Source organism: Artemia franciscana, chromosome 12 (genome assembly GCF_032884065.1).
Source record: "Artemia franciscana chromosome 12, ASM3288406v1, whole genome shotgun sequence".
NCBI lineage: Eukaryota > Metazoa > Arthropoda > Branchiopoda > Anostraca > Artemiidae > Artemia > Artemia franciscana.
The window spans coordinates 39,708,500-39,722,416 of record NC_088874.1 but is presented as its reverse complement, the minus strand read 5'-3'; the positions used below and the strand labels follow the sequence as shown (position 1 = coordinate 39,722,416).

General features: G+C 35.6%; 1 protein-coding gene across 1 annotated transcript in view; it reads right to left on the bottom strand.

Annotated features, from left to right (window-relative positions):
* LOC136034115 (nucleolar protein 58-like) overlaps positions 1-13,917 on the bottom strand; it is a 62,425-nt gene that overhangs the window by 23,338 nt on the left and 25,170 nt on the right. Inside the window, exon 4 of the mRNA XM_065715261.1 lies at positions 5,694-6,029. Coding sequence (XP_065571333.1) covers positions 5,694-6,029 — 336 coding nt within the window. The remainder of the gene's footprint in view (positions 1-5,693; positions 6,030-13,917) is intronic.

Here is a 13,917-nt window from a genome sequence, read left to right as displayed (position 1 = left end):
AGTTATAAAGATTTGACCAAGATGTTGGTTTGTAATGTTGAAAACAGTGAGTGTATGCTACGCCATTGTGACAACTGTCCATCTGATGATGCCCTGATTGAATACTTAACTGCAAAATTGAGCGAAGATTATGATTTAGAAGAAGAAATAATCATAAGCCAATGGGTAAATACTGACAGGACAGAAATAGTTAAGCAATCAATCAGCGTTGAAGGTTTTATTTCTTTACTGAGCAAATCTGTAGAAAACCTAATCCCACATTCATATATTACAAAATCGCAGTCTAAAACTTTCAAAAAAATTGCAAAAAGATCCGCCTTTGAATACAGCAATTGTAGTTATGGATTTCAGTGAAAATTATTCTTACACCATTCAAAATGAAATTCAAAGTTATCACTGGAACAGAGGTGGATGCACAATTCATCCAGCTTGACTCTACTTGAAAAAGGATGATAAAGTTTTAATTTCCAACCATTGTTTCATAAGTGATAACTTACAACATGACACTTGTTTTGTGAATTACGTACAAAAAGAAATTTCGAAATGGCTGAAAGAAAATCATCCCGAAATAAACCAAGTTCATTATTTCACTGACGGCTGTGCTGGTCAATACAAAAATAGAAATAGTTTCAAAAACCTAACAAACCAACATGAAGAATTTGCAAGGAAAGCTGAACATTCATTCTTTGCAACAAGCCGCTGGAAATCAATATGTGATGGCTTGGGAGGAACTGTTAAGAGAATTTTGAGAAAAGCCAGCCTTCAACTTTCAGATGAAAATCAAATCATGACAGCAACTGCAGTTTATGACTTCTGTAAAGTCGACATTGAAAAAATAAACTTTCACTTTATTGACAAAAAAAATGCTGAAGCTTTCAGATTGGAGTTAGCGTCACGATTTTTAACCACCAAGACTATTCCTGGTACTAGAAGTTTCCATTATTTCAAACCATTAAATACACATGAAATTGAAATAAGGAGGACTACTGATAGTCCTAGTCCTACTCTAATGTTCTCTTTTGATTCTGCTACGGATTGGGTCTGCATTCAACCATCTTTAAACGATTATGTGACTGCAAACTACGATGGAAAGTGGTACTTTGGACTCGTTAAAACTATGTTTCATGAAGAAGAAGATGCTGAAATTCTTTTTCTTCACCCTCCAGGACCTGCTGCCAGCTTTTACTGGCCTCAAAGAGGAGACTTGTGCATAATACCTTTGGAGCACATTATCAGTCAGTACAGTTGATCAAGCACTGTAATCAAGTAGCACTGGCAGAATGTACTACTTCAAAAAAGAATGTATCAGAAAAACAGAAGAGTGCTGGATGAAGTGGAAAAAAATATAACAAGCACAACTAATAATTGCTGTAAAAGATATTGATTCTTAGACTGCAGTTTTTATTTTATTTCACATTTATTAAATGTAAGTAAACCGCAAATTTTTAATTTCTTAATAATATTCTACTTTTTGGAATATTAACTAAACATGTGAAAAAGCCATATATCTTTTTTGTTTATATGTTAGCCTAGGTATCTAGGAGTATGCAAAAAAAAAATATGAACACTCTACCAGGTCTGAGACCTGAGATATTGCAATTTTAGTAAATCCTGACAATGGTTTACAAATAAAAAAAATTTCTGATTATATTTTTATTATTTTTTGGAGTTGAGATAGCTTAGTGAATGTATTTTTTCTTTATTTTAAATATATTAATTAAATACTATGCAAAGTTTCATGGTGATATCTCAAATAGTTTTCAAGATATTAATTTTTTAAGCTACAAGTTACATTGCAAGACACGAAATCCAAGGCTTAAAATCATGTTAAATTAAGAAAATTAAAGATTTGTAGAAAAAAAACTATAATAGATAGAGAAATAAAATTTGGTATTTATCAATAGGATAGCAAATGCAACAATTGTGCCAAGTTTCATCAAGATCTAAAGAGGTGGGTTACATGACCTGGTTGACTTGACATGGAATGACCCAACAATGGCTATGGAAGATTTTCATTCTTTGTTCTTATCCGTCTCAATTACGTGCAAAAATATACACAAAAATATTTATTTACATAAATGCGCACATGCGAGACGGTGGGGGAAGGGGAAGGAGATTTGAAGGATTAAAACTAAACCAGATAATGGAAGATCATTCCCTTCTTGTCCATCAGATGTAAATATAATTACTTTTTCAACTAAAGTGAAAACCAAAAAATAAAATATTTGAACATTAAGAATAACGTTTATTTCCAGGAAAAATTATTTCTTAAGTTATAAAAACTGACGAGCTCTATTAAAAAGAGAACTTACCATACTAAGTATATTTGTGATTTTAATTATACTTCGCTTGATTATTGTTGTAATTCACCTAGTTGTCTATAAGCGTTTACGCTAAAATGTGGCCGGATAAGTTAGTTGTTGGATGACTTATACCTGCTAACCACAGAAAACGCAAGACAAGCAAGGATAAATGACGTCATATGTAAATAAATAATTAAGTCATTTCAAAAATGAAATTAAAGGAGGAGAACAAAAAGGGAGGTCCTGTGCTGGCACAGTGGATTTGACCTTAGCTTGGTAATACGGGACCCAGAGATCGAATCACGCTGCAGGAATGCACTGCAGGGCCGACGCAGGGACCATAGTAGTCAAGAAGCATCGTTAATTCTTAAATAACAAAAAGGGAGAGTAATAGTTAAAAGTAGCATACCATCAGGGATATGTAAATAAGTAAGGTTTGCATTGGAATACATGTGATTATTGTTGTAAATCGCCTAGTCGTCTATAAGCGTTTAGGCTAAAATGCGACCGGATAAGTTAGTTGTTGGATAACTTACACCTGCTAACCCCAGAAAATGCGAGACAAACGAGCGTCATATGTAAGTAAATAATTAAGTCATTTCAAAAATGAAATTAAAGGAGAAGAACAAAAAGGGAGAGTAATAGTTAAAAGTGGCATACCATCAAGGATATGTAATTAAGAAAGGTTTACACTGGAATACACGTGATTATTGTTGTAGTTCTCCTAGTTGTCCATAGGCGTTTAGGCTAAAATGTGGCCGGATAAGTAATTGCTCTTATGTTTTGAGTATTCCATCCAGGGAGGTAAAGCTTAACTGGATAAGAGCAGAGCTGTTCCTGGGGGGGGGGGGGGTGAACCGGGTCGATTACCTCGGGTGCTACAGCTGGGGGGCGTGGCCGGTGTTGGCCATTCTGATTTTTCACTTTGACTCGTTTTTTTTTTTAATACTTATATTTTGAGTCAGAAGGGGGCGCTTCTAAGAATTTTTTCCCGGGCCCCACCAACCCTAGGAACGGCTCTGGATAAAACGGATAAGAAATGCTCAAACCCACTTTAGGTACAGCCACAAATATTAAAAAAATATCTTAGTACACTGTCTATGAGAGGTAACGCTATAGCGTTGCCTAGAGTAAAGGCCATACGGCTTCAATGTTTTATTATTATTTGCTATTTTTCCCCAGAGGCACTTCATATGGAAGGGGTGTTTGTATGAACTTCGGAGGAGGCTCGTTCGATTGGAATTCCGAAGTTCTAGTGCCCTTTTTAAGAGTCAAAATTATCGGAGGGTAACTAGCCCCCCCACGCCCTATTTTCCCCAAATGCCTCCGATAAAAATTTTGAGATAGCCATTTTGTTAAAAATAGTTCAAAAATCAGATAACGAAACTCTGGTGTCAAGACAACCCTCTAAGGTCCGGGGGTAGGCGTTGTAGGTTATGTCCTGAGGAAATATATGGTTCTTATGGAACGGATGCTCGTACATACTACAGAGAGGGCTCATTTAATAGGAAATTGAAAGTTCTCGTTCACTTTTTAAGAGTCGAAAGATATTGGAGGGCAACTAGCCACTCCCCATACTTTTTTTCCCCACACCCATCCGAAAAAAAATTTGAGATAGCCATTTTGTTCAAAATAGTTCAAACTTTAGATTTCTGGGGTCAACACAAACGAGGCAAGTGTTTCAAGTTATGCGTCGGGGACAAATTAGGCTTTTATGTAATGGTTGGTCGTATAAGCTTCCGAGGTGACTCATTTGATTGGAATTAAAAGTTCTAGTTGCCTTTTATGAGTCTTAAGGGATCATAGAGTATCTGCCCCCCTCCCCCACACACACCCTTGTTTCTCCAAATGCATCTGATCAAAATTTTGAGATTGCCAGTTTGTTTGGAATAGTCCTACGATCAGATAACAGAAAACTCTGGTCAACATACCCCCCCCAAGGCCCGGGGAAAGGATTGTAACTTATCCCCTGGGGGCATATAAAAATTTTATGGAGAAGTGGTCGTATAAACCTCAGAGGGGACTCAAATGATTATAAATTAAAAGTTCTAATTCCCTTTTTAAGAGTCAAAAGTGGTTAGATGGCAACTAGCTCCCCCCCCAACCCTCTTTTCCCAAAATACATCCAACCTAATTTTTACATAGCCATTTTGTTCAAAATAGACCGAAGATCATATAACAAAACTCGGGGGATAAAACAGCCCTCCAAAGCCAGGGGGCAAGTGTAAATTATGCCCGGGGGCATACAAAGTTTTTATGGAAGGGGTGGTTGTATAAACTTTGGAAGGAGTTCATTTGATTGTAAATCAGAATTTATAGAGCTCTTTCTAAGAGTCAAGAGTGATCGGAGGGCAGCTAGCCCCCCTCCAAGGTGCTTTATTCAACAGATGCATCCGATCAAAATTTTGACATAGCCATTTAGATCAAAATAGATTAAAGATCAAATAACAAAAACTCATGGGTCAACAAAAGCCCCCAGAGCCCAGGGGAGGCGTTGTAAGTCATACCCTGGGGGCATATAAGGTTTTATGTGAGGGGTGGTCGTATAAACATCAGAGGTGGCTCATTTTGCTGGGAGTTCAAAGTCCTATTTACTTTCTTAAGACTCATCATAAGTGATTGGCGGGCATGTGCCCTCCCCTCACACCCTCCTTTCCCCAAACGCATCCGATCAAATTTTTGAGATAGCCATTTTTTTTTAATAGCCCAACGATCAGATGACAAAAACTTCAGGGTCAACATACCCCCATCCACAAAACCTGAGGGAAAGGTTGTAACTCATGCCCGGGGGCATATAAGGTTTTTATGAAAGAGGCGGTCGTTTGATCTTCAAAGGGGGCTCAAATGATTAGGAATTGAAAGTTTTAGTTCTCTTCACAAGAGTCAAAAGTAATCCGATGGCAAACAGCCTCCCCCTACCAACCCTAAGGCCATACGACTCCGATTATTTTTTTCAGAGGCACTTCATACGCAAGGGATAGTCGTATAAACTTCGGAGGGGGCTCATTCGATCGGAAATTATAATGCTCTTCTTAGAAGTCAAAAGTCATCGCAGGGAAAATAGCTCCCCAAGCCCTTTTTCCCCAAATGCATCATATAAAATTTTTCAACTTGTTCAATGAAAGTAGAAAATGGCATTTATCAATGAAAATACGAAAAACGATCTTTTCAAAATCTAGGAAACATTTGCCCTGTGCCATTCCCAGGGTTGGTGGGTGAAAAGTTGGTCAGAGTAAGCAACCCCCAGTCTCAGCTGCTCCCACCCCTCCAAATGACATCCTAGCATCGTGCTAATGCATGCATATACATACAGATATGTCTTTCCCCATAGCTTTAATAACATTTAACTAAGGATTGACTGTCAAAATAAATTTAGAAAGATAAGCTTACCAATAGCTTTAACTGTCAACATGAAGGCTAAATTATCCGTCACAATCTTTCCAAGCTCCGGGAAATGCCATCCATACCATTCCCTTCCTCTCATGATGTAGTTATTCAACTCCTTGTCCAAATCATCAAGAAGGGAGACAGCTTGAACAATCATTGTATCAATTTTGTCAGGACTAAACTTCAGCTTATAACGAGACAAACTGTGGGCCAGACCCAGTGCCATGGCAGACATTTCTTTGCTCTCTGCACCAGTTATCAATGAATCGGCTTGAGAACGAATGCATCGCATTAGCTCTTGAACGCTCGTGTTTGTCAAACAAGAAATTTGCAATTTTTCTGAAAATTAGAAACAAATTGAACAAATAATAGGAGATCAAACTACCCTCATTGGAAATAAATAAATGAAAAACTGACAAGCAGAATAGAAAAGAAGTAGAAAACAAAAACTAAGAAGTAGAAAAACAGAAAAGTAAAAAGTATTCCGATTTATTGTTCTTAGTTTTCACTAGATTGAGTCTAGAAATGAGATCCCGTCCGTTGGCCAAAATCATTAAAAACAGTTTTTTTTTTTGTGTCAGGAAAAAAAAACTGCGTAAGGATAGAATGTGTCAAATCTTTTTTCGAATGATCTTGACGGGTGAGAAAATCAAGATTCAAAGAAGATAGGATCCTTGATGCCCGTAAAAAAATTTGAAAAAAAATTGGCCTGATTTCGTTTTTGACCCACAAATTTCCATTCTATAGCTTTCTGCGGAAAATTCTGAGAGTTTCCAGAGACGAGTACTACTTACTACTAGATTGACGCTAAACCCCAATTAGAAAACGGCCTGATTTCGTTTTTGACTCACAAATTTCCATTCCATAGCTTTCTGCGGAAACTTCCAAGAGTTTCCACAGAGTCGAGTGCTACTTACTACTAGGCTGAGGCTAAACCCCAATTAGAAAATGGCCTCATTTCGCTTTTGACCCGCAAATTTTCATTCCATAGCTTTCTGCGGAAACTTCCAAGAGTTTCCACAGAGCCGGGTACTACTTATTACTAGGTTGACGCTAAACCCCAATCTGTGGAACCTCACCTCTGTGGAAACTCACCCCATCACTGCAGGACAAACACTGGGAATCTAAAAATCATTGAAGATTCACTTGAAAAAAATTACTAATTATATATATATATACAATCGACTCTCAATAACTCGAAATCCTCAATCTCCAATTATTTTCAATTCCCTTGGAAAAACTTGTCGAAGTCGTAGAAAAAACCATGCATACCTCAAAATAGTTTTGAGGTTATATTTTACCTCTGTATAACAGTGACCCGGAGATGACCTCTGTAACTCGATACTTAGTAGATAAGTCGTCATTTTATTTTCACTGTACCTCCACACGTTAAGGGTTACCTCTGTATTTCGAAGCTTTCTATCGGACCTCTGTTAGTCGAAAGCCTGTATACAGGCTGCTATGTGTAAGTTTTGAGAAGTATTAACTTTGTTTAACATATTTTTGCATCAGATTCTGTTAATGTTCAGGTGTCTATTTCTTAGCAAACTAAATTTATTATATACATTTGAAAATAAAGTCTTGATATGTCAAGTCTATAATACGCTAATAAAGTTATTCCTAACTTTGTAGTCGCTGTAGGGAGTACATTTAGCGATTTTGTACCTCTTTAACTTTGGCTTACCCCTGATACTCTCCACCTTTAAACGCAGAATTTTATGTACAATTTTTATGTAACTTAAACTATGCGTAAGTCAGACTATATGCAGCTCGTAGAAATATGGTTATGCCGTGAATTTCGAGTTAGCGAGAGTAGACTGTAATTACATTTCCCAAAATACTAGCATAAGGATTGAAATCCCAGGATCTTGGGATACATCCTAAAGAGTGGTAGCCCTGCAATATATCTGCTCTTTAAGAAGAACAAACTGATCGACATGACAATAGAAAAACAGTAGAAAACAAAGAGAAAGATTTATTATTTTGATTGTTTTCGGTTCTCACTAGATTGTTATCCGGCTATCTTTATCAAATTTTGAATGTAAAATTTACAAATCCTATATTAAAATCCCATATTTTGAGGGTTATTTCAGCACCGTGCATACCTAATTCTATTACTTTTTTTGCATAAAAATGACTAAGGCAAGTAGAAAGGCTAACCTTAAAGTACCAAGGCCATAAAAATAAAAACATTTTTGCCCCTGAGCTCATCTTAGGTCTATTTATACAAAAATCTATTATTTTATAAAAAGAGATTATTTTCATTGTTGCAAAACTGTGGGAAAAATATCACGTTTTCTTCAGTTGCCACGTTAAAGCACGTTATGTATCGATAAGACTAAAGCCGCAATTTCGTTTTCGTTTCACATTACACTCAATGGACACTGTACTGTAGCCTCTGCTGCTTTTGCTATTTTGACGAGGCTGATGAATTAAAATTCAGATCCTATTCCCCTTGCCCTTAGGTAATAGGTTTAATTATAGGCTTGAAAGCTTTTTTTCTGACAGGATTCCCAATGGAATATCACGTTTTCTTCACTTGCCACGTTAAAGCACAATGGACCCTTCAATATCGACCAAAGCTTATCTAACACACTGCTTTTGATCGAAATGATTGAGTCATTCAACTTTCCATCAATCCCCATCAACGCTTGATTTGAGCGTCAAACAGGTTCCTAGACGGTCAATCATGCTTGAGTCAATCGACTGAGCTTTTGATCAAAATGATTGACTGTCTAGGGCCTCCTTAAGTTATATTATGAAAACTTCCACTAGATCAATTCAAAAATTCAGATATCAATTTTACCGTCCTTAGTAGATTAAGCCTCTGTTCACTGTACTAAGTTAGTAGTAAATCAACTACAGAAAGAATTAACTGCATTAGCTTTTGAATTACTTGCTTTTGTCATGCAAAATATTTATAATTTATCTAGGTAGAAAGGAAGATACCTTTAAATACAACGTAAATTAAAAACTACTACTACTACTATTAACTCACTGCAGCACCAAGTCACCTGAGGCTAACACAGCTACGTTATCCCCTCCTTCATCCCAATCAATTGAAAAGCTACCTCTTTGCACCATCCCAAGAACCTCCCATTTCCCCTAAATCTTTCCTTACGATATCCTCTCAACCCATTCGGGGACAACCTGCTATTTGTCTGGCCCCTGGTGGTTGGCCAACAAGAACAATCTTTCATCCTTTATCTGCAGAATGTGACCTAGCCATTTCATCCTTTTTGAAAAAGCGAGATTGAACCACATTTTTTGTATAGCTTACTGTTTAAGATACAGTCAGTTAGTCGGGTACCGACTAGCAAACACCAAGCAAATCTTGCTCCATTTTTCAAAGCACCTACACTTCAGAACCATGCACCCACTACACCCACTGTCATCACTATTGCTTCCAATATTCTAATCTTGGTTCGCAGACTTATCTTCCTATTCTTTCAAACTATTTTCAACTGTAAAAAACAACAAAAAAAAACACCCTGGACCTTTGCTATTCTACTTTCAGCATTTTTCACTGTACCCACTGATAATAATACCAAGGTAAGCGAAGCTGTCTACTTGATCCATCACCTCTTCACCTTCACTTATTCCTAGTGTTAGTGACTTAGTCTTTTCAACATTAATTTCCAAACCTATTCCTGCACCCTGAACCTCTAAAGCACCCTGAACCTTGCAAAACCTCTAAAAGTTCTTCCATTTTGCTAACATCTTCATCTAAGATCCTAAAATCAATATCATAATCTAAGTCGAGGAAATTTTTAATTCCCATTTGATTCCCTATTCTCTCATTGCCTTTGTTGAGTTCCTTAGGAGCCAATCATCAAATGAGGATAAAACGTAAACCTGATTAACTCCTGATTATATACAAAACCAGATATATAGGACTAATCACTTTCAAGTATTTATCTGGTATACCATAAAAGGATAGGACCTTCACTAAAGCTCTCCAATCAGCTGATTCAAACGCTTGCTCATAATCTATAAAAATGAGGAGTAAAGGCGTTAGGTGACTCATGCACTTCTCAGTTATCAATCTAAAAGTAAAATTTGATTGACAGATCCTTTACCCTTTCTAATATCATATTTTTTCTTCTCATAAAACTCTATCTATAGCATATTTAAGTCTAAAATGTATCATCAGACTAAGTAATTGGCTTCCTCGAGAAGCCAGGCTAATTCCTATATAATTACTACACTCACTTGTATCCCCTTTCTCATGGAGTGGTTTAAGTAGTTTTAGTAAAATCGCTAAGTACTTCCCTTTTGTTAAAATCACAGTCATAGTCATCAGTAACTTCTAACCTCACTAAACCATATTTAAAAATAAAAACCCATTTCCCACGCCATCAGCACCTCGGGCCGTATTATTTTTTAATCCTTTTAGTACTGTCACTAATTCTTCCTACAATTGGTTCTTTCAAATAGCAAAGAAAATAAATCGACCAGAATTTTCAGAAAAATAGCGAAAAAAATTCTCCAGTAAAATGTAAACCTAGCCAAAACTTTTGAGTGGCAAATGGCAGGGAAAGGGTTTTACTGGGTGGCCTACAGATGTACCATCTTAAAATTTTACCATTCGACTCTACGTACTAAGAGGGGGTTTGCCTATACATCTTTTCTTTCTTTTAAGAATCAGAGGGACAAAGATTTACTACCATTTTGAGGTGCTTGTTACATATTTCTTTAGGGCATCTCCTTTATAAGTTTACAAATTTAAAATCCAATCAGAGTCATTAAATACTTTTCTGATCTTGTTTCTACAGTACAAAATTGAAGGGACAAGTATTGATGAAAACCGAGTTTATATTTTATAATTTTCAAAGTACCAATAAAGTAAATCGGCTAAAACAACGGCATCAATTCAACAAAAATGGGGAGAGGAAGGATGCATTTTTCAAAACATACGGGAGTGGGATTTGTCATTTATTCATTTCTTTGCAAATACCTAAAAAAAACAAGGCATTTTAAAAAATCTATGGGGAAGGCAAAAATATAGAGGGGGGGGGGGGGGGTGTCAAGCATCCTCCTCCTCCACATAACACCAGTGACTGAAACAAAGTATTGTATCAATCTACGGATAAATTTTGAAAGGCTAAAATGTTGAAGACATTAGAGTACATTAAAATCTTAATTCAGGTATGCCAACTGTCCAGACGGATTTTAATTTTCGAATAGACTTCATATTTGCTCACTATGTGGTATTTTGGGGATGGACTGGGAAATGTTGTGTTAAGGCGTAATAAGCTTGAGAATTTAATAAAAGATCTGTTTTACCGTGGTAATAAGAATTTCCTATTAGAGTTCCTTAAACCTTTTAGAAGTGGCAAAGGTAACTTAGTTTTAGAAGGTTATTTCCAGTAAATAGCTTTATCAGCATTGATATATACATGCGTATAAACGTATAGCTTATTCCAGTAGTCTTAAAAGTATTTAGTCTTCTTTTAGATCAACAGTGAAGCAATTGGCCGCTTATTGACAGATTGTTACTAAATGTTTGTACATTTAGTAGGTTATTGACATTCATGCATAGTGAATATGTTATTAGCTGAATTATTGTTTATAGATGATGGAAAACCTGAACATATGTCTAGGCCTAGGGCTTTTGCAAAAATTGGTCTAAAATATAGAGAAAAAACGTTTTTTCTTCAATATATACTGTCAAGATACCATTCAAACTAACTAGTTTTCTAAGAAAACTAGGCTTGATTAGTAGCAGTTTTCTATTACAGTACCATTTATGCCAAGGAGTTTTTTTTGGAATATGTTAAACGTTTGTAACTGGTTAGCTTAAAAAAGCCAGCCAATCAGGATTAAGTTCAGAAACAGATTGGTTGGCTAAAATAGCCAACCAATTGCCTGCTTACATACATAATGTTAACAAGTAGCAGCCGTATTTAGTCAATTTTACGCCATTGTAACAATTATAGTATTTTTTTTTTTTTTAGCAAGAATGAACCTGGAGACTGTCAGCTATCACAACCTGGGGACAACCTGTGACAGACGCGTGTTACAAATGACATGTCATTGAGATACATCAAGTGGCTGCAACAAACCGCAGAGGAGTCTGTGGCCATATATGGACGACTCTGAATCTACAATATACTTAGTTTTCAAACAATAAACCAAATTCTAAAACTCTATGGCTTGCAGTTAGATTCATTAAACCTTCGAATTTCTAAGAAGTGATTAGGGATTTAATAGCAGTAAACAATTTTGCGAGCTTTTTATGTAAAAAGTTACCAGTATAACTATGTATAGACTCATAACTATGTACAGAGTCCCTCAAAATCAATATATGAAATAGAGGCCTTAAACAAACTTCCAATAATACTTAATATTTATTTTTTATTATTTTAAAAATGAAAGAATTTTTATCAGCTCTGGCTCAAAAATTTCACTAGTTCACATTCTATAATTCGATATTCAATTTTTAGAAGAAAAACATTATGTAAGGCTAACTTCTGAAAGGCAATAAATTTTACCAAGAAGAAAAATTCAACATAAGTCAATTCTGGGCTGGTACGTCTGATTGAAAGTGACATTTTCGATAAAGTTAGAAAAGAAAGGGACCCCTTTAAATGTCTAAAATTCCAATGTCATATAATTACCAGTACATCATTCAGAAACTCTTATTTACTTTAAGAACAAATTTTTCCAGATAGAGAAGTGAATTGGGTCAAAAGCTAGGAGCTGAATTTCAATTTTGCAGTCAGATTTCTTGGCCACCCAATAAAAAAGTTTGAAAAAAAGGGAGAGAGATTCCTTTAAATGTGTAAAATACCAGGGGCACCAGTACATTATGCAGGATTTCTTATTTACTCAAGGCGTAATTTCACTTTGGGCTGTTGGATTTCTTGGCCGTCCAATCGAGAAAAAAAAAATCTTTGTTCACCAATTGGAAACTTTTATTTGTTATAACAGCTTTCTGTTATAAATTGCCCATAACAGCTTGCCTATTTCTGATAATAACTAATTTTTGAGGAAACTGTGAAAGTTTCCTAGCTTAAGTTCAATGAATTACAGTTTTCAATCCAAAATAAAGTAATATATAAAATAGAGGCCTTAAACAAACTTCCAATAATACTTAATATTTATTTTTCATTATTTTAAAAATGAAAGAATTTTTATCAGCTCTGGCTCAAAAATTTCACTAATTCACATTCTATAATTCGATATTCAATTTTTAGAAGAAAAACATTATGTAAGGCTAACTTCTGAAAGGCAATAAATTTTACCAAGAAGAAAAATTCAACATAAGTCAATTCTGGGCTGGTACGTCTGATTGAAAGTGACATTTTCGATAAAGTTAGAAAAGAAAGGGACCCCTTTAAATGTCTAAAATTCCAATGTCATATAATTACCAGTACATCATTCAGAAACTCTTACTTACTATAAGAACAAATTTTTCCAGATAGAGAAGTGAATTGGGTCAAAAGCTAGGAGCTGAATTTCAATTTTGCAGTCAGATTTCTTGGCCACCCAATAAAAAAGTTTGAAAAAAAGGGAGAGAGATTCCTTTAAATGTGTAAAATACCAGGGGCACCAGTACATTATGCAGAATTTCTTATTTACTCAAGGCGTAATTTCACTTTGGGCTGTTGGATTTCTTGGCCGTCCAATCGAGAAAAAAAAAATCTTTGTTCACCAATTGGAAACTTTTATGTGTTATAACAGCTTTCTGTTATAAATTGCCCATAACAGCTTGCCTATTTCTGATAATAACTAATTTTTGAGGAAACTGTGAAAGTTTCCTAGCTTAAGTTCAATGAATTACAGTTTTCAATCCAAGAGACATATTTTACCAAACGATGTTGACCCAGCTGCATTTGCTGAACAATTTGTGCCCTCTTCTGCCAAAACACTAGTAAAACAAATCCCGATCTACATGAAGAAATTATGTTCATTGACTGATATGGAATCCTGCCATTGAAGCAAAATGTGACTTCAGTTACAGGCTAGCTTAAGGAATTGACCTAAAATAGAGGGGAATATATTCCCTTTTTCTCGCCATATAAAGGCCATATTGGGTCTGGGTTCCCAAAAGGTATAGCTAGGACACTCAATTTTACTTTCCACAAAGTTGAATCAGACACATTTTTTCCGGTTTTGCCTGAAATTATATCATAAATTCCCACTTAACCAATTCAAACCCTCAGATTTTAATTTTGGTACGATTGGCATTTTAAGAAATAAAGTAATTCCTTTATGAAAACAC